The sequence below is a fragment of the Micropterus salmoides genome, unplaced genomic scaffold, assembly GCF_014851395.1.
Source record: "Micropterus salmoides isolate LMB-PRFRI ecotype aquatic unplaced genomic scaffold, ASM1485139v1 Ms_hic_scaffold_15, whole genome shotgun sequence".
Classification (NCBI taxonomy): domain Eukaryota; kingdom Metazoa; phylum Chordata; class Actinopteri; order Centrarchiformes; family Centrarchidae; genus Micropterus; species Micropterus salmoides.
This window is the reverse complement of record NW_024040596.1, coordinates 1,175,084-1,195,202: the sequence shown is the minus strand read 5'-3', so window position 1 is coordinate 1,195,202 and position 20,119 is coordinate 1,175,084. Positions and strand designations below refer to the sequence as shown.

Here is a 20,119-nt window from a genome sequence, read left to right as displayed (position 1 = left end):
GTCTCTAATTCATTCATCAACAACCATTATCTTGAATCACAAAGACTGTATTTTTCATTGTAATTAGTACCTACTATTATTTGCATTAAACAAGATAAACAGACTTAAATGAACACTAGGAAAGTGTGTTCATGAACTCCGCTGCCTGACAGGACGGCTGCACTTCTCCACCATTGGCCACTATCGTTTTGACCGAACAGGTTGAGGCCGCGACCCGCGAAAATGAACTCAGTTGTATTGTAGCTTACTGTATTGACTGCAGCTTATTTGTTTAGTATTGTTGGCTTTTTGATGCATCCTCCAATTAGTACAGCGCTACAAATGATAATATGCTTGCTACTGTGTGCCGGCGACAAGCAGTGCGTAAAATAATAACAATTTAATATTATTATAAGGAAGGAATTGCGTTCTCTCCTTGAGCAGTAGTCTTTGATTTTTCAGGCGATTGAAACTTAACGGATTGCCTAGTGTTTGGACGCGTAGGGGTCCGAGGTCTTGTTAGCAACAATAAATATGCTACGTCTGGTTAGACTATCTAAGTAAAAGCATTTCTTAACGTTGCCAAACATTGCAATTTTGAAACGGCACGTTGTTGTCAAGCGTCGCATTTTGGTTAGGTTTAGGAAAAGATCCTGGTTTGGGTCAAAGTCTGACTCTGTGGGCCCGACTCCAACAGCACAGACACCATTTTAGCCAATATTTGTTTACATGTATTCAAACTGTCATTAAAAGTCATATATATATATATATATTTGTCATTAAAAGTCGTTGAATTAGCTGTTAGCTGCTCCTGTTAGCAGGGAGCATGGATGTGCAGACAGCTGCCACTGGATCCTTGTGGTGCTGAAGAAAACAGGTTCTGGTTTCTTGCTGTTTTAGGGACGTTTATTCACGATGGACGATGGATAAATTCTTTAACAACGCCTCCTCTCCTCACCGTACGGGTAAACTGGTCCGCGCTGGTCGGGCTGGAGAGGCGTGGACTTTAGGACCTGAGGGACGGACAGCGCGGCCAGGCTGGGGTCAGAGGTCGGACACAGTCTGGGCGTGGCGTCTGAACCAGGAAGCAGAACCAGCTGACGCAGTAAACCCTGAACACAGAAACAGATCAGTGTGAACCAGCAGACATCAAGGCCTCAGCTGTCTGGAGTCCGGATCCTGATTACAGACTCACAGAGAAGCGACCCCTCAACCTCCTCCTGCTGCCGATGAAGAACCGGGACCCTCTGGTGCTCAGGGCGCCGGGGAACGACTGGACCTGTTTACTGAGAGACAGGAAACCAGTTAATGGGACAGTCTGACCTCCTGTTCCGTCAGTGGGAGGTTCCTGGGCTTCAGACGGACTTCACTGTGGAGGAAAGTTGGTCGATGAGCTGGACTCTCTGATCCTGAACCACCATAGACCAGTTCTGACTGTCCTACATGGTGTAAAATGTATTTGTATTGTGATTTCCTAACTGTGCATAACAGAACGGTCCAGACCGGACTGACCCAGACTAAACCGAACTGAACCAGGAGCCAAACCTGTCGAGCCAAACTAAATAAGGCTGAACCAGACTAGGCTGAACTGGGCTGAACTTAGCTGAACTAGACTGGTCCAGAACCAAACCAAACCAGGCTCAACCAGATTGAGTCAGACTAAACCAGACTAGGCTGGGTTTTACTGAACCCCTACGGAAATGAAGTGAACTAGACTAAACTAGTCTGAACCGAAGCAAACCGGGCTGAACGGGATTGAACCAGTTTAAAGCGGTCTGAACCAGACTGGACCGGGCTGAACCGAACTGAACCGTGATGAACCAGAATGAGCCAGGCTGAACTGAGATAAAGACTCGTCCCTGAAACCACCTGACCCAGACTGAATCAAGCTGAACAGCATTAACCAGGTATAAGTAAACTGAACCAGGCCAAACCAGGATAAAACCGACTGATCCCTGAACTGGACTAAACGAGCCTGAACTGGTCTGACGGTGACTCACAGCTCCAGAGGAAGTCCACAGTCGATGGTCAGCGTGGCGTACGGTCCGGTGACGGCCAGCACCACAGTGTGCCAGCGGTTGTCATCCAGTCCAACATCCTTAAAGCTCAGCCTGCTCCGCCCACCAACACCGGGGGGTGTGACCAGGAAGTGGAGGCGGTTCTCTGAGACACGTAAGCCCAGCAACAGCGAATCAGATCCCTCCTCCAGCACAGAGAAGATGTACTCATTCCTCTAGAAACAGAGAAGAGGAGGAACAGGTGAGACCACACCAGACCGGACTAGACCTGTACAGGTTCTATTCAGTGCTACTGGTTCACCTTCTGTCTTAGTCTCGGTATCTTGATGGTGGCGACCAATGAGAACTCAGCAGGGAAGTAGTCACAGTTGGTGAAGACTTGGGAGGCGGGGAAACTCAGCTCTGTCGCCACAGAGCTGGCCAATCGGAAACCTCTGGACCCTCTGGACTGAACCATCTGCACCTGATCGGTCATTTGATTGATCATTTGTTAATCACCATCAGTAATTTATCTGTTCATACGCTCATCACTCATCTCGCCATCGTTCGCTGTCCTACCTGTGTGGGCAGGGCTTGTCCTGGCGGGCGTGGCAGGGCTCTGGCCAGCAGGTCAAGAGGCAGCAGGTCTGAGAAGGAAACAAACAACATGCAGAGAACAGCAGCGCACTGGGCCTCATGCAAGAACGTCTTTCCTTTCCTAAACCTCTTAATTCCAGTGATGCAGTAAATCAGCAGCTGTCTGTCAACACTTTTAAACGTCTCGCCCCATCCAGGCTGTGATTGGTCGAAAAGTGACACTGACGAGCTACATTCAGCACACGGCTGCTTGAGAGGCACCGAGCTTCTCTTCTCCGTCGTCTCTCTCCGCCGACAGAGTTTAGCAGGCAGGTGAGAACGAGAACAGGTGAGCGTCACGTAGCGCCCAGAGAGCCTGATAGGAGAGTAAAATACACGGCGTACCCGCCCACTTCAAGCACTGCTTAATTCTTTAAGGTTTGTCCGAGAGCTCTACGTCAGATTCATCAATGGTCCCGGCGACGGATGGACCCTCCGGGCAGCGGACTTCTGGACGTATTCGAGTTTATTGAGGATTTTGTCATTTGAACCTTCAAGGATGCTGCTTCAGGAATCGAGAACTGTAACAAGATGCAACTACTGACAAATAATTCATTTTCCAAGCAGAGTAGCAAGCTGCTGCGTCTTAACTAGGTGTGAAACTGTAAATCAGAGTGTATTTGTAACGCAGTAAAACCTACAAGGAGAACATAACTTGCAAAGAATATAAAGTTGATTGACGGATTATCTCACTGCAGCAAGTTTCAAGAACCTAAAAGTCAATTTTCATATAAATGAAGTGAAAGCAGCGGCTGGGTGAGAATGACTGAAGTGACTGAAGGCTAAGAGAACGTCTGCAGATTCAATCCAACAGCTGATTTCTTTCTAACAGGACGTTTTCCTCTGGGACTGATAAGTACGGCGGCAGAGATCACCAACAGATTAACACTTCAGCTCAGCAGAGGTTATCACGTTATCACCTCAGGGGCCGTTTTGTTCCTCTCTCTGTGGCTTCAGTGGTGAGCTAAAAATAAAAACAAAGGTGTGTCTAGTGACAGGTTTCAGCTTTTGGCAGCTCAGGTTCCTGTAATAATGTCAGTGATCAGTCCTGCAACAGTCAAAACACATACGGTCCTGAATTCAGCCCAGCGGGTGGTTCATTCTCAAAGCACCTTTAGAAACCAGATTTTGGTTTGTTTGGTTTGGTTTGAGTCACGCAGTACTGTGTTGGTAAAATGTGTAGTTTTGTTTAAGGGTGGGAGAAAAAAGTCAATTCTTAAATGCATTAAGACGTGGACGATTCACAAATGTCAAAAATCTATTTTCTAAATGTTAAATGATCACATAATGTAGACGAAACGCAAAAACAGAGTACCCCCAGGACTTTTTAAGACCTTTTTAATGCCACCTAGGATGAAATTTAATGCCAACTTTACTGCCGTATAATGGAAAATCTGTATGAATTTTAAGCCAGAGGAAATTATTGTTTATGAAGTTACATGAATTTAATAAAACATAAACAACATGAATGGCAAATTTATTATAATACATTCATATTTAACACACTTCAGCTTTTTGGGGTGTGTTTGTACTCCGATAAGATAAAATGAATCAAGGACGTCACTTTGTGTTGAAAAGTGGTGGGACATAAGGGTTCAGATTAGAGATGATACACTTGGCTCACATGCACGATGCACAATATTGGGTTCACGAGAACAAGACAAGAAGATATTTTAACACTGTTTGATGAAATATTCAATGCTGATATAAATGGGGGGTCTGGGGGTCCCTAGAACATTTTGAGCATTAAACACTTAATTTCCTGCATTCTGGAAACATTTACAGAAAATTCAGGTGACATTCAAAAAGAATAAACTGCAGTAATCAACAGCTTGTTTTTTAGCTTAAGTTACTTTTTTTTGGAAAATGCACATTTGTTTCTTCTACATTTACTCGCCTTTTCTGATTGTGCAAATAAACCTTTCTCAAAGCATTTACTTGTTTGTTAACATTTCTTGTTGCAAGCCTTTTTTCAGAACATATTTAACAAATGCTTTAAAAAACATGATGGAGACATGTCCCCAGCGTCCCCACTGTAAATGACACCTATGAAATTAATACACTGCAAAAACTAAAATCTAAGTAAGATTAATTATCTTTATTGAAGGCAAAATATGGTTGTTTTTTGCCTGACAAGATATTTCTTCTTACCAGGCGGCTTTTATGTTAGAGAATTTCACTTGTTTCAAGTTTTTTTGTCCTTAAGTAGCAAGTGAAATATTCTTGTTCTGTTGGCAGAGACTTTTGCTTATTTTAAGTAATATTTCCCCCATTATATTGCTTTTTTTTTGTTGTTTTTGAGAGCTCAGTTTTTGCAGTGTACAATATTTGTCGCACTAAGAACTTTCAGTGTGAAACCATCCATCGTCAACCCTGCGTACAGGGAGGCTGGAGCCAATACCAGCTGACATCGGGTGAAAGGCGGGGTACACCCTGGACAGGTCGCCAGTCCATCGCCGGGCCACACATAGACAGACAACCAGTCACACTCACATCCACACCTAAGGACAATTTTGGAGACACCAATTAACCTAGTTTGCATGTCTTTGGATGGTGGGAGGACATGCAAACTCCACACAGAAAGGCCGGGGCAACCGGGGTTTGAACCCACGATCTTCTTGCTGTGAGGCGACAGTGCTAACCACTGCAACACCGCGCCTCCCGACCTAAATTTCAGGATCTTAAAAAATTTGTCAATAAAATATAAATATGCGTTGAATTGTAACACTGAATACAGCAGCAGCAGGATGCTCCGCCCTTCAGTGTTAAGTAAAAGCAGTGCTGAACACAACGAGAGATGAAAGCAGAGACGCAGTTTAAATCTCTGGTTCTACACTGACAGTGTTTAGCTGGAGTTCCCCTTTAAGCTCCTCCGAGGCTGTCTGTGTGTTAACGGAGGATGAATGGAGGGAGGGGACGACATGTACAGAACCTGATCTCACATTTCAAAGACACAAAAAACAACGAGGCACAAAGCAGCAAAGAAACTTCTGAAACACATGAAACACACCGGCCAGGCAGACCACTTACTGTGTGTATATATCTGTATCTAGGTTTTAATGTCAGCTAACCACAGGAGCAAACTCAGTTTACAAAAACATCCAGCAGTCCATTGAGTCGCTTTCACAAAGCGTTCAGACTTCACTATGACAGGCAACGAATCCCTAACTGTGCTGAAACCACAACGCCTCATTTTTACATTTCGATTTCTCCTCCGCTTCAGAAAATAACACGCAGACTTCACTTTTAATGGAGCTAGGCTAGCAGTTCCCCACATTGTCATTGTGCTAAGCTAGGCTAAACACAGAAACAAGTGTCTGTAATTTTTTTTCAAAACTTTTTTTATTGGTACATTTGGGTACTGTGGTGTTGGCCAATCATGTTTCATATTTTGAAAGCGATCGTCCGCCAAAAACTGATTGCCGTCAACAGGAGCTCGCGCAGCATGTTAAAGCTGTTTGCCCAGTCTCTTTACGTCTCCAGCTGCTTTTATCTGGATCAAGCAGACTGTAGCCTATAATTAACATGACTCCCTGCTGAGTTATATATAAAATAAAGACATGATCTCTTTTGCAATTATCCTTATGACTCTACATTATTTAACTTGCTGTGTACCATCCAATCCAGTCCTTTTTACCTGTTAAAACACCTTTAAATGGCCAAAACAACCCGTAAAATACAGTATTCTTATTTCTGATTATAAAACCAAAATCGTCTTTTTTATTTCATATATAATATTATATATTTTTAAGTTTTTCAACGAAATTAGTAATTAATAAATCTAATTTTCATTGCCTTATTGTCAATGGGATCAAAACTCACTCAGTAATGAAGCACACGCCTGTTTTCTGCGTTGCTCGCATCAACCACTATTCTGCTTTTAATGTGTGGCCTCCGGGTCGGATTCAGCCCTGTGCGCTCCCGAGCCTCTCAGACCACAGCGAAAACACGGCAGCTCACGACATGCAGTCCACTAACACCATAAAACATTGACTCCAACATAAGGATAAAAACAACAGTAAAGGTTTATGTCTGTCAGACCAAACGAGATTCAGATGATGTCGAGTAAAATCAGTCACAACAGGAAGTCACATTAGCTCGCCGGTGCTCTGTCGATTTATGCTACCTATTGAGATGTGCTGCTTAGCGGTTCTGCACATGCGCACACCGAGCAGTTGTTAATGTTATCTGGTGCAAAGTTATATCGCTTTCCACATTACTTCACCAGCCAACGCGACCCATGTTACTATCCTGTGTACTACTGTTGAGTTAGCCTGAAAGGATGTAACGGTAAAAAGCAAATGTGGAGCGATTTGTTTACTAACGTTAGCCTATAGCGATGCAGCCAGGAGCAGCCTGCTAACGCTACATCGCAGTAACTAACGTGACCCACACAACACAGAGGAAGAGCCATCCACTAACACTACAGTAACTACTTACTGCGGTCTAACTGTTATAAAGTGTGACACAGTCTCATTCTAATATTCAGTCCAGCTCACTACCCGTTTCGTTATCATCCAATACATTTAGCTGTGCTGACATTGCTGAGCCTCCGGTGACAGATTCACAGATAGTAAAGATAGTTACTGAAAAGCAGCAGGCGAGCTAACGATGTAACACGTCGGCTAAATGCAGTAAATGTACTGTGATCATGTAACGAGCACAGATTAGTTCAACCTGCAGCTGATAAAACTAATACTGTAACGTTGCAGCGGGAGTTTACCTGAGTTTCCAGTATATTGTGTGAAGCTGTCTCCCTGTCTGTCTATAGCCGCTGTCACTCTGCCTTTTTTCGGGAGGATTGTATCGGGCCGATATGCGGCTGGCTGCGCTGAATGAAAGGTACGGCGCTGTTGTTGATCTGCTTCTAAGCCGGGAACATTGAAATAACAGAGCCTGAACATGTCTGAGTGAAAATCCACAGCCTGCATGCAGGTGTTCCTGCATTTATTGTGGTATTTCTGTATGAAAGCGGTTGTGTTTCAGATTATGTTCGCTCATGAGTTCAAGCGAGCACGCGTACGAGCGCATGCCTGGTAGCAATCTTAGAACCGCACCGCTAGTGGCCGCTGGAAACTCCATAATGCCCCTTTAATGAAATACTGAAGACCATTTCATTTCAGAAATCAGGTCACCTCTGGTTTAGTGGAAACACTGCACATTTATGGCTTTGGCAAAGCTAGGCTAGCAATTCCCCCCTGCTTCCAGTCTTTGTGCTAAGCTAGGCTAACATGTCCCAAACCTACCTCTGTACTGGACACTTGAAACTGACTCTGGGGAAGACACAACACGACGTTCCTTTGATGCTAAAAACAAATCCAATTTATTGTCGGGACATTTAACCTCGTACACCTCCGTCCTCGTACCTGTACAGGGTCTCCAGCTCTGGCTTCGGACTCTGGCGGCGAGCAGCACCCATGTGAGCAGAAGGGAGCGACACGCCAACATCATGCCTGTGTACCGTCAATGACGTGGGTTTGATTCCACCTCACCGGTCTGCTTCTTGACCTGCGTCACTCAGCGTCATTTTCAGGCTGAAAGACGACCTGCACCAGGACGCGGCGTTTATTCAGATGTCTGTGATGAAAAAAAACAATGACAAGAACACACTGTTTCTTGTGTGTCATGACACCTTTCAAATTAAAATCACATTTTAACAGAAACACGTCAGTTCTTTTTAGTTGTCTTTTTAGTTGTTGGTCTCTAACCCAACCTTGAAATAATTCGAAATAACTAGTTTCCTCTTCACACAGAGAAAATCACCTTCAGAAGGACGGACAGTTCACCTTCACTCCTCTTGGTTGTTGCAGCTGCTACAACAATGACGACAGTAACATCCTGGTCCAGTTCCTGTTGCAGAGACAAAGGTCTTATGTTGGAGGATTTGGTCAAACAAGAAAAAGAAGGTATAAGCGTTGCAGCCCTCTCCAGTGTTTTCCTCTGTTCTGGGATTTTTCTGCCTTCCTATTTGGATTAACTGGATTTTGATTCTCGCCTGTTCCCATCTGGATTTGTTTGCCCATGTGGACTGCTCTTCTGGTTTGGACGTTTGCCTGCCTCACCTTACACCCCTTTGATTTCATTATTAATAAAACACTGTTAAGACTGAACCTTTCCGTCTGGAAGTCTGGGTCTGAGTCCTGTCCCTTATTATCCTGTCCCACGCTAGGACTGAGTGTGACATCCTGAATGCCCTGAGGTCCAGAGGCCATGGGGGTTTATAGGAACCTGTGTCCCATTTACTGCTGGATCTTTTCATACTTTAGTAAGTGCTAACTTTTAAAAGTGAGTTTGACATCCCGGCGTGTTATATGGTTCTCTGCAGACCCCTGAACGAGTTCTCCAGCCGGCTTTCTTCTGGTGTACTCTGACAAGATCATTATTGTAGGTGTCTCTGGCCACGCATATAACCGTGAGTGTAACAGTCTTACCGTCGCTATGCCGATGACACGCAGCTTTACGCTTTGGTTAAACCTGATGACCTCAGCTACCTCACCAGCCTTCGTCACTGCCTAGCTTCTGTTTCTAGCAGTCTCAAAAGCTCCTCCATTTCAATTCTGACCAAACTGAGGTCCGTTTGATCGCCCCCCAAAAGGTTTGGTCACTATACTGGCCCACTCGCCAGCAACATCAAGACCACCTCTTGGTATTCTTTTTGACCAACAATTGAACTTTGAACCCCACATCACTAAGCTCTTTCAGTCTGGTTTGAAATCTTTATCTTTGTGTTTATCAGCCAAAAACACACCGTAAATCTTCCCTCGTTTAGACTGCAGTTCCTGTTTACATCAGTCTTCAATTAGTAGAAAATGCAACAGCAATGCGACCTGTCCTCAGCAGAAAAATGATCATATCAGTAGATTGTGCGGCACAAAAATTTGATCAATATTTCTGTTTACTGTGGGAGTGAGCTCTAGTGGCTGTGCAACGCTAGCACATGAGAAGGATGGGTCACGTCTTAAAAATATCCATGAAGTCCAACTATGGAGGAGGAGGGTTGGGTGGATGGATAGAAATTTTGCGGGCTTTCAGCCAGGAGACCTGCATTTGCTTCCTGTGTAAAACAACACTGATTTATGTTTTTAGTTAAGTTATCTAGATTGATTTTAAAATCCCCCTAATCACCATCAAGGCCCTGCATGACCTGGGTCCCAGATTTATAGCAGAGATGTTGAGCTCTCAGCCACTGTGTTCATCTGATCAAGGCTTTATATCCATTCCTGGTTATATTTTAAATCTGTTTTTTTTTTCAGTTGTCCACCTAAACTCTGGATCAGCCTTCACCGCCCGGCTCGATCTGTGGTTTAAGAGGGTGCTGAAAAGTCATATCTACAGGATGGCCTTTTTCTAAACACTCTGTTTGCCTTTAGTTTGGTTTATTTTTATTCGTGTGTGTTAATCTTCTTTTCTCTGTGTTTTAAAACGTGCTATATAAATAAAAGTATAATCCTTATTACATGTGACCTGGCTGGATGAACGGGACTAAAACATTTATTCATTTAGCTGACGCTTTTATCCAAAGCGACTTACAGCTGCTGTACATGTCAGAGGTCGCACGCCTCTGGCAACAAGGGGTTAAGTGTCTTGCTCAGGGACACAGTGGGGAATTGAACCCTGGTCTTTTACACCAAAAGCATGCGTCCTATCCACTGCTCCATCACCACCCAACAAAGTTTGTTTCGCTATCATCACAGTTATTAATCTCACAGAGCCACAAATAGATACGTTACCTCAGCTCAATACATTCTGCAAACAGAAAACTTAAAAATAATTTGCGTCTTCCTTTCACTCGCTTCCAAAGCAAATGCACGCACCGGATCAAGACCATCACAACCTGAGGTTGTGGGAACACTACTGCTTTTTTCAACAGGGGCCGCCAGAACCAACACAAAGTGACTGCCGTATAAATAAATATAAGTATTAAAGGTAAATTAAACAAATTAAATGATGGTTTTCCTCTCAGGATGTGAACAACTCAACAACCCTCACCAAGCAAGAGGTGGAAATGACCTAAGTACATTTACTGAACTGAAATATTGTACTTATGTACAATTTGAGGTACTTTTACGTTACTTGAGTATTTTAATTTTGTGCTACTTATATGTACCCTGAGTTCTGGTTCTGCTCGAGGTTTCTGCCTCTTAAAAGGAAGTTTTTCTTTGCCTCTGTCGCCTCGTGCTGCTCTTGGTGGGAACTGTTGGGTTTCTATAAATCACATTAAACAGAGTCTGGTCTGGACCTGCTCTGCATGAAAAATTTAATTGAAATTACTTCTACTGAACTACATTTGTATTTTTTGCTGCACTAGATTTATCTGATAGCTGGAGTTACTTTTAAGTACTGAATGAAGGACTCTGAGTGGTCACAGAGTATTTTTACTCGAAGGAAAAGCTCTGAGTACTTCTTCTGCCACTTAAGGTCGGAGCGTGTTCGTGCTTTTCACACAACGACCAATAAAAACTAGATACAATCTAAAGACAGAAAACAGTGGAAGAATCAAAACATGGAGCAAATTCAACTTAAAATAATGTATTCTGATGAAAATGATTTAAAGGAAGATAGTGACTCCACATCTCATCTGGCCTTAAATCTGACTCAGGAACAGTCAGCAGCTTCTTGTCTGAAGACCTCAACCTGCTAAAGAGACATTTATAACTTCTGCATCTCTAAAACTTTAAACTGGTCCAATCTTTCTTTGATTTGACTGAAACCGGCAGCTGATCATTAAAACAGAGGAGACAAGAATCTCAGTTTGTTCACAATTTAAAATGTTGTGACTTCATGAAAGTAGAGAGACGAAAGGACACGAGGAGAGAGAGAGATGTGGAGTTATATGAACCCCACAGCCGGACTTGAAAGGGGGACGCTGTGGCTCATGGTGGGCACCATAAACCTCCAGCTCACCAGGGTTTCACCAAGTCCTGAATCAGAGGCTGTTTTGGCATGAAGCAAATGTACTCATTTAGTTTTGTGTTAAAAATGAAAAGATCGTACCTGGGTCAGAGGTCAGAGGTGATTCAAGCCGTTCTGATCCTGGATCAGTCTGTGATCTCCAAACGTTCAGGACGGTCCAGTGTCGGCAGTGTCGGCACGGAGACGTATCTGACGGAAGAGCTTCTTCAAGACATTTTCTTTCCTCTTTTACTGAAAGATGCCTCTGTGTCCGTCCCTGTGGACAAACTTTCTAAAGTCTTCCTGGACTCTTTGAGCCAGACCAGACGAAATGTTTCAGGTCGTCCGAACCTGGAAGGTTTCACAAACTCCTCAGTGAAGGTTTCCAGTTGTCCTTTTCTTGGACATTTATTTTGTCTCTCTCTAAAATGATCCAGTAAAAATCAAACCTCTTAAACTCCCTCGAACATTTCTTTTACTTTCCAGTCAGAGAAGTTGTCTCAACGATCTTTTCCTTCAGATGTTCGGGACATCCAATCATTTGTCCTTAAACACATCCAGACACCAGAAACCAGGTCGCGTCCACCTTATTTCACACCTGTAAGCTAAGTCTTTTTCTTTCTAAACTCTCAATCAAAGACCTTAAAAAGGTTTCCTCTCCCGTCCATCGTTCTTCAGGGCTGACGCAGTTGTCCACCTGTCGTCCACCTTTCTTCCTTCAAACATATTTTTTTCTTTTCCTCAAAATGTCCAGGACCAAAGAAGAAGAAATCCACAGGGGGTCCTTCTTTTGTCTGTTTTTAAAAAGCTCCAGCAGCTCTGAGGACTCGTCCTCTCTGCTGGTGACTTCAGAAACAGAGCTGCTGCCTGATGCTCAGGTAAGACCGACTGTGAGAGAGAGAGAGTTTACCTGCAGGTGAGCCGGGCTCGCCCGCCCGGCATTTAAATATAAAAGACTGGGAGGAGCTGGAGAGAGAGAGAGAGAGAGAGAGAGCTTTAACTTTGAGACACCTGAAGATGAAAAACATGTTTTTTATTTACATTTTCTGTACTTTTAACTCATTAATTGACTTTTCAGAATACAAATCATCCAACTACAGCCTCCAATACTCTGTATCAATAAATATAATTTAACATCTAACAGAGTTTAAAAGGACAAAGAGGAAACAGCAGCCATGTTAGCAGCTACATGCTGATGTCTGTCTTCAAAACCGTTATTTAAGTATTGTCATCTAAATATACTTGAAGTACTAAAAGTAAAAGTATTTATTGCTGAACAACATTGGATTCTAATTACTGATGCATTCATGTGTTCATTACTTTAACGTTGCAGCAGGTGGAGCTCATTGTAATCACTTCATATTCTGTCTGTGGAGTCGTCCAGCCAACACGACAGATTAAATATTTTATGAGGAACTTGACATTTGTTTGTCTACATGAATTATTTGTGTTGTTATGTTCAATCTATAACATTTTAACCCTTTCAGAACCTAAATGATGTGCAGGGTCAGTGTGTATACACGTCACACCTCCCACATTTACTTACTATTCCAGCAGCTGTTTGCGGTCGGCAGATTCAAAAACTGATCACAGAGCTGTGGACGGGTTCTGAGGATTTAAAGGGGCCATGTGGAGTTTTCAGCAGCCTCTATTATATATCATGTGGGTCTTGTTAGTTACAGCGACTGACACGGTGCAGAAGTTGTGCACCTGAGTATCGGTGAAACAACAAGAAATCTAAAGTGAACATTACAAAGCAAACAGCGGCAGGTCCGAGCTAACGTTAGCTAGCTGCCTTACATCACTACAGGCTAGTTGAAACTAATCAGCCTGGTGTCACCATATGGCCTGTTTCAGTCATTTGTCAGGGTATTCCAACGCATTTCTTTGCTGTTCACCTGCCATTTCACGCCAGTTTGTCTCTACTGATTTATATAGTGCAGAAACGGCGTGCCATTTTGCGGCAGCTGTCGCAGGGAAAAGATCCGGTGTAGGATATAATTAATCAGAAAAGTCGGAATAAGGAGACGGATGGGGGGGGGGGGCGATGAACCAGACTTTGACTCAGTAGACAAAAAAAGACAAGATAGTTACATAAGCTACGTTGTTACAGTAACCCAATCATGATGTCTGATGGATGTCGACCCGTAAACCTCCTTTGTGTCGCTCCAGTCTGCGGGTACTAAACAGCGTTAAATCACAAGTGAAAAGCTTAAAATGCATTGAAATGGCCACGCAAAATGTCCTTAAAAGTGCTTTTTTTTTTTACGCCATCCCACGACATCACGTTGAACCAGTCACTCCACGTCTGCTTTGAAGCGTTACATCCTTTCTTGCAGGCTAAAATCAACACTTTGACAGTTTTCATCCCAGGCGTCATGTTCCCACGCTTCACAAAACGCAGTTATTTCACGCAAAAGGTACCCTTTGACTTGTGAATGAGATGCCCTGGGGTGACCACAAACGCTAGTAGCGCTTCCGGTCGCTAAGTAGCTAGCTAGCTAGCAAAGTTTGGTTTTAAGGCGTTGACAGTCACCCGAAGCGCCTTACCCTAATCTTAACCATCACAGAAGTTTGTGCCTAAACCTAAGTCAGTAAATATATTCATGTTGAGCTGTGGGGACTACAGCGTTTCATACACACGGCGAATTGACGTTTCTCGTAAAATAACTATGCTTTCTCAAAGCGTGGATATGTGACGCCTGAGATGAGAACAGGTTGCAATACCGATGGTACACAGGTCAGTAATATGGATCGTTAGCTGGTGAAGTAATGTGGAAAACAATATAACTGTACCAATTTTTAGCAACTGCTTGTGTTAGCCGGCGAGCTAACGTTTTCCAACTTGAGCCAACTAAAGCACAAAATCACAATATGTTTCAGATGCTTTGCAGTAATTTTAGTTTACCGGTCCAACAGGATGAAAGACGACTCTGGGTCGGTTTGTTCCAAAACAAAGTGGAGTCTCTCTGTGAATCAAACGCATTTCTGATGTTGACTGTGTTTTAACCGACATCATCTGATTTTCGTTTGTCCTGACGAGCGCCAGCACATAAAACTTTGTCGTTGGTTTTTATCCTTACGTGGAGTTTGTGTTGAGCTGTGAGCCGGTCATTATATGGTGTTAGCAGACTCGTTAGCTGCAGCGGTTCAGAATCAGCAGGCGAGATTCTCGAGAGCCAAACGAAACGATTTCGCAGAAAATGCGAACAGATTTCTTCACATAGGACGCAGCACAGAGGCGGTCAGAGCGCTCTCAGAAAGCCAGCGAGTGGTTGCTTCTTATGTGAGTTACAACCCGTTCAGTTTCATCCTTTCAGAGAGATGATGAAACACTGCAGAGGCTGTTTAAAGACTCGCTGTTATTTTATTAGGATTTACTCTGATTTCTAATAATTTATCAGTGATTTATGAATTTAGACTCGCAGGTCTGAACATCTGTGAAAATTATTAAAATCTGGTGCATTTGGTGACAGTTTTAAGGAGCTTCATGTGTCTGAAGTCTGAACTGAGCGACATGAAACAGAAGAAGAAGAAGGAGGAAGATGAAAAGAGATGGGAGAGAGAGATAAAGAGAAGAAGAAGTGACTGATCTCTGGATCCCTGCCTCGCTCCCTCAGATGTGTTGATGATCAGTACAGAGGAATTCCCCAGGTGAACCAGAGCTCCGCCTCCTACCTGTTGGACCCGCCCTCCTCCTCACATGCTGACACACCTGAGACACACAGACTCTGAACAGGTGAGTCTATGGGCGTCACATCACAGAGCTCACCTGTAGTGATCAGCCTCAGTGACGCATCAACAAACTGATCTGCTACAAAAACAAACTCGAGATTACTTATAAATTAAATTAAACTAAAGTTCTTCTTCAACACTGAAGCTTTAACTTTCACTTTGGGTGCTGAGGACTCTGATTATTAAGGTTTTAATAAAAGATTAAATGTGATTTCACCCTCAGTAACAAACTCCTTGCTCGGGTTAAATGAGTCTTGAAATCTTTGCTGAGGGTTAGAAATCTCAGAGAGAAGGTGGCAGAGGGTTCATTCGTGTCTCTGCCTGCTGGACTGGGTCCAGGTTCAGATCTAAACCTGGATTATTCGGGCTTTAGCTGCTCTCTGCTGGATCCACACACTTCACATGAGAGCTGATCCTGCTTTTCATGTCTGAGTAAACATCGCAGCGCTGAACCCATCTGATGAGGCTTCAGTTTCTTTACATTTGTTTGTTTTTTAAAATCATTTCTTGTCTTTTAAAATGCTTCTTAAATTCACAGTTTTACAATGAAGGTTTCGTGCGTCTCATAATCCCTGTTTTATGACTTTGGTGAAGCAGATTTTAAACTTGATAATGAAAATAGAGCGACTGAATGTTGTTCACAGTGACGTGCGAGTGGAGGGCGTGGCAGGGATTTAGACAGAGGTATTGATTGCAGCAGTTTAAATGATCAGAGGATTTGTGACTCAAACTGAACCTGCCTTTGAACTCTGTTCCTCTACACTGATTCAAACTCCCAGCTTCCCCGGGAACGCCACAGCAGCAGCGTCGGTGCAGGAAGTGATGAAACTGGAGTTCATGTCCCGTCTCAGACCTGCAACTGATGTTCACCTTTTAATTATGCATTCTTATTATTCTGATTTATCCCCAGCTGTAACCATACTTCAACTTTGGTGTTGGACAGAAAGGCTGGATCAGTTAAAACCATAACGTCCGTTTGATCCAGTGAAGTTGCCGCAGCTGGATCCTCTCACAGGGTCAAAGTTTTTTTAGCACAGAGTTTAATTTAACCGTCCACTCAGAGCGGAGAGGCGGGGAGTCATTCGGAAGACAAGAGGACAACGTGCTGATACAGTTATACACTGAGGATGCCAGTGTAGACGTGACCATTTATGCCAACTAGCGTTTTTCTGTTCCACTGTGTTAAGTTTATTCTTCTTCTTCTTCTTCTTCTTCATTGGTGTAGGCTGCTACAAACAATAGGTGCTTTTGAGTTCATGCAGCGCTTCACAGCGCTGACTTTAGCTGATGCATAAGACATGCTGGTTAGACTTTTTGTCAGTCAAAGTCATCTTGAACTAATGGCTGCTGAATTGAGCTGATCGATGTTGAAACAGCAGTTACTTTTAGTGAAATTACTAAAACGCAGAAACAAGAGAAGGCGTCGGAGGAGATGGACTGGACGAGCCTTGAACCAGTTCAAGCAGAAGAAGATGGAGGAGCTGGAAAGGCATAGGAGGAAATGTGACGTAACTACATGTTGAGGTGACACGGACCATAAGCACTGTAATTGATTGGCTGGGTAGCCTCCGAGCCAACAGGAAGTGCCCCATGCTTTGAGGTAACTTTTACTAGCAGCTAAACCAGCTGCTGTAACACGGTGGATCAGTATATTTGACCGTCACAACCCAAGCGAAATGACTCGATTCAGAATGTGATCCAGGCTACACCAGCCGCACGTAGGCAATTTTCCCCCCATTCACGTTAGCTGAGCGCTAAACCGGAAGTTCGCCTGCTTGCCTGGAAAAAGTCAACACAATGGACGCTGTAGCGCTACCGCTGCACAAGTATAAATGCATTGCCCCAAAGCAGGAGTATAAATCAAGCTTTAGGGTTTGACTCGCTGCAAGTTAGATTTTCGGGGGAGGTGGATGTCCGGCTACGGCAGAAGAAGAAGTAAAAATCAGCCTTTTGTGTGCTGTTAGCAACTAAGCTAAAAAACTCGCTAGCTTGTTAGCTGGAAAATCTTTCACCCTCTTCAATATCTTTTTATTGAACAAAATGTCAGGTGGTGTGGTGGTGGGGATGTTATTGAGTGATATCATTAATATTAATCTTAATGATATTGTTTATATTACTTTTATTGTGTGCTGTCCAAATATTTGGACCAATCAGATTTTGGTGCTTTGGCAACTCATGAAACCTTCATACCAGTAAAGCCCTTTTAATTGCAGCAATTTGTGACTGGCTATCTTGTAAGCAGTTAGTTTAATTAACTAGCCTGGTGAGTAGCCAAGATGTCACTGAGACGCTGGAGCCAAATATTTCTCTTCTCAATATCAGATATTCTGGGTTTTGCAGAATCAGACTGTTAACTGGTAGAATTTTTATGCTGATGACAGCATTATTTATTGCAGTGCTGCTACTGTACATCAAGCTTTTGCTTTTTTACAATCAGCTTTGGCATTGTTCATGTACACCTGATCAGCTTAAAGGTGATTTTTAAATGTTGAGAAAACTTAGCTCATGCTTTTTCAAAATCAAAGTCGTCTTTGTACATTCTTCCACGCGTTTCTACTATAGATAGTGATCAGATAGAAAAATGTACAAATACTTGTATATTTTAACTGATGATCAGTTCTCTTTTAAATTGCACAGACAAATTTGGAAAACCAGGAAGCGATTGTTTGCTGCAACTCTTTCTCACTGTACTTGATTACGGTGACCTGATTTATATGAATGCTCCTGACCGATGTTTATCTTTGTTGGACACGGTCTACCATAGTGTGTTGAGATTTCTGATGTAAAGCTTTCTACACCGTTGTGTACAAAATAACAGACATTTGATTACTTTTATTTATAAGTCTGTCCTCGGTGTGTTCCCCTCTTATCATGTCACACAACACCAGTTCCTATAATCTGCACTCTGGTGACTGCAGACTGACTTGCGTCTGAAAAATCTTTTTTCCTTTGGGTAATTTAAACACTGGATGCAAGACATGGATCTAAAAGCTGTAAATTTTTGTCAATGCTTTTAGAAAACTGTGGGGCAGTAACTAATTCTTTTAAACCTACATACTGTACTTTAAGTGGTCTTAAAGTTGTACTGTTTGTGTAACTTCAGAGTCTTTGTTGGTTGTCCTTTGGTTGTTGCGGGTGTGTCTGGTGTTCTTATCTGTAACTCTGCTCTGTCATTATGCTGTTTTGTCCAGGTCTGTCTTGAAGAATAGGTTTTAAATCTCTGTGACATCATATGGTTAAAGAAAATGTAAAGAATTTGATATTCAACGTGGCGATAGGTCACGAGGCCTGATGATGGTCTTTACCTGCTCTGTTGGAGAGGGTGTTGGAGGCCCTCGGGGGTATAAAGTGTGCCACAGATCACCTGCTGAAAGAGACGTCACTGCTGATTTCTACATCGGAACACAAGGCTGTGTGTGGGTGAACAGAGGAATGTCAGCAGTGTTTGATGCTGAGACCTGATAAAGATCTCACTAAGTGTTTCTGAAGGAGAACCGTCCAAACAGACGCTTTCTGTTGCAGCCGACAGGTGAGCGATCTGTGATAAACCAAAACAAAAGCCTCGTACACACACGCGTGTAAACTGTGTATCCGGATTCTCCCGGCACAGCTGGAGCTACAGAATCCAGACTGATTCAAGGTGCCGACACTAAATGGGTGCTGCAGACTGAAACTGATTTACAGATCCTTTACTAATCCCACACTGTACCTGCATTGAAAATGCTCCTGCAGTAGGTTTGGAAGTACTCAGTAAGTATCAAAGCACTAAAATGTTTATAGGCTATAATGATTCTTTTTCCGCCTCATTAATGTAAAGCAGGATGTTGTTGCTGTAGTTGTTGAGCTCATTCTGAACTGTTTAGTTTCAGACTGCAGCTAATGATTCTTTTCATTCTGGATCAATCTGCTGATTATATCCTCCATCGATGCATCGATTGTTTGGTTTGTAAAGATTCTGAAAATCCAGACCTCACCATTATTAACAAGAAGTTATTTTTCAGCCATGTCTGTGGCAGGTGTTTGATACCTGCTGATAATGAAAACGCATTAATCTTTAACTGCGGCCGATGATGTCTCAGTACGCCCAGTAAACTAATCTATGAAGTTAGAATTAGCATTAGCTTAAGACCTGCTAAACCTGACCAAGCGGTTTTGGTGCGTAAACCCGACCGAGCGGTTTTGGTGCGTAAACCCGACCGAGCGGTTTTGGTGCGTAAACCCGACCGAGCGGTTTTGGTGCGTAAACCCGACCGAGCGGTTTTGGTGCGTAAACCCGGCCGAGCGGTTTTGGTGCGTAAACCTAACTACACTGCAACATTTTAACCACTAGTTCAATTTTTAAAGTCTAACCGAATGTTGCATATTTATTATCTTGACTGCAGAACCCTACACGTCCAAAAACAATGCTAAAGTGTACCCAGGGTGTTAAAAAGCGAGGCCAAAGGGTCTTACTAAGCGTCCATGTGTGACCTCTGGGATGAGAACAGGTTGGGAGTTCACGCAGATTAGATTCAGTTTTGGGATCTGGAAGTTATTTTCAATAATTTTCAACAGCCAGAATACTATTTGACATAGCTGCCTGCAACAGGAGTTAGCCTGCTAGCTAATGTTCACATAACTATCAGACTAGTACAGTCATAAAGCTGTCACTGTGGAGGGATCCTTTAAAAATGTAACCACACATCATTTATCTGTTTACAAAATGTACACACTCTCAGGTAATTCCACACTAATGGCCTGTCTGCGCTCCGACAGTAACTGATGGTGGTGTCTCTTTGATGGTGGGTGTTGTTGTCAGAGGCAGGTCGAGACAGGAAGCTGCAGTAATCACCTGACTCAGGTACGCCTCTCTAGAGTTCCTACTGTGAACTCACGTTTCA

The 20,119-nt window shown here is 43.2% G+C and overlaps 1 protein-coding gene across 1 annotated transcript in view; it reads right to left on the bottom strand.

Annotated features, from left to right (window-relative positions):
• Nucleotides 1-20,077, bottom strand: part of LOC119903752 (thrombospondin-type laminin G domain and EAR repeat-containing protein-like) — a 42,270-nt gene extending 22,193 nt beyond the window's left edge. Inside the window, exons 1-8 of the mRNA XM_038719982.1 lie at nt 11,607-20,077; nt 8,376-8,462; nt 7,979-8,189; nt 2,556-2,623; nt 2,299-2,460; nt 1,980-2,212; nt 1,175-1,265; nt 938-1,091 (exon numbers count right to left, since the gene is read on the bottom strand). Of these exons, the coding sequence (XP_038575910.1) occupies nt 938-1,091; nt 1,175-1,265; nt 1,980-2,212; nt 2,299-2,460; nt 2,556-2,623; nt 7,979-8,063 (793 nt within the window). The 5' untranslated portion in view covers nt 8,064-8,189; nt 8,376-8,462; nt 11,607-20,077. The remainder of the gene's footprint in view (nt 1-937; nt 1,092-1,174; nt 1,266-1,979; nt 2,213-2,298; nt 2,461-2,555; nt 2,624-7,978; nt 8,190-8,375; nt 8,463-11,606) is intronic.
• Nucleotides 20,078-20,119: the final 42 nt, after the last annotated feature.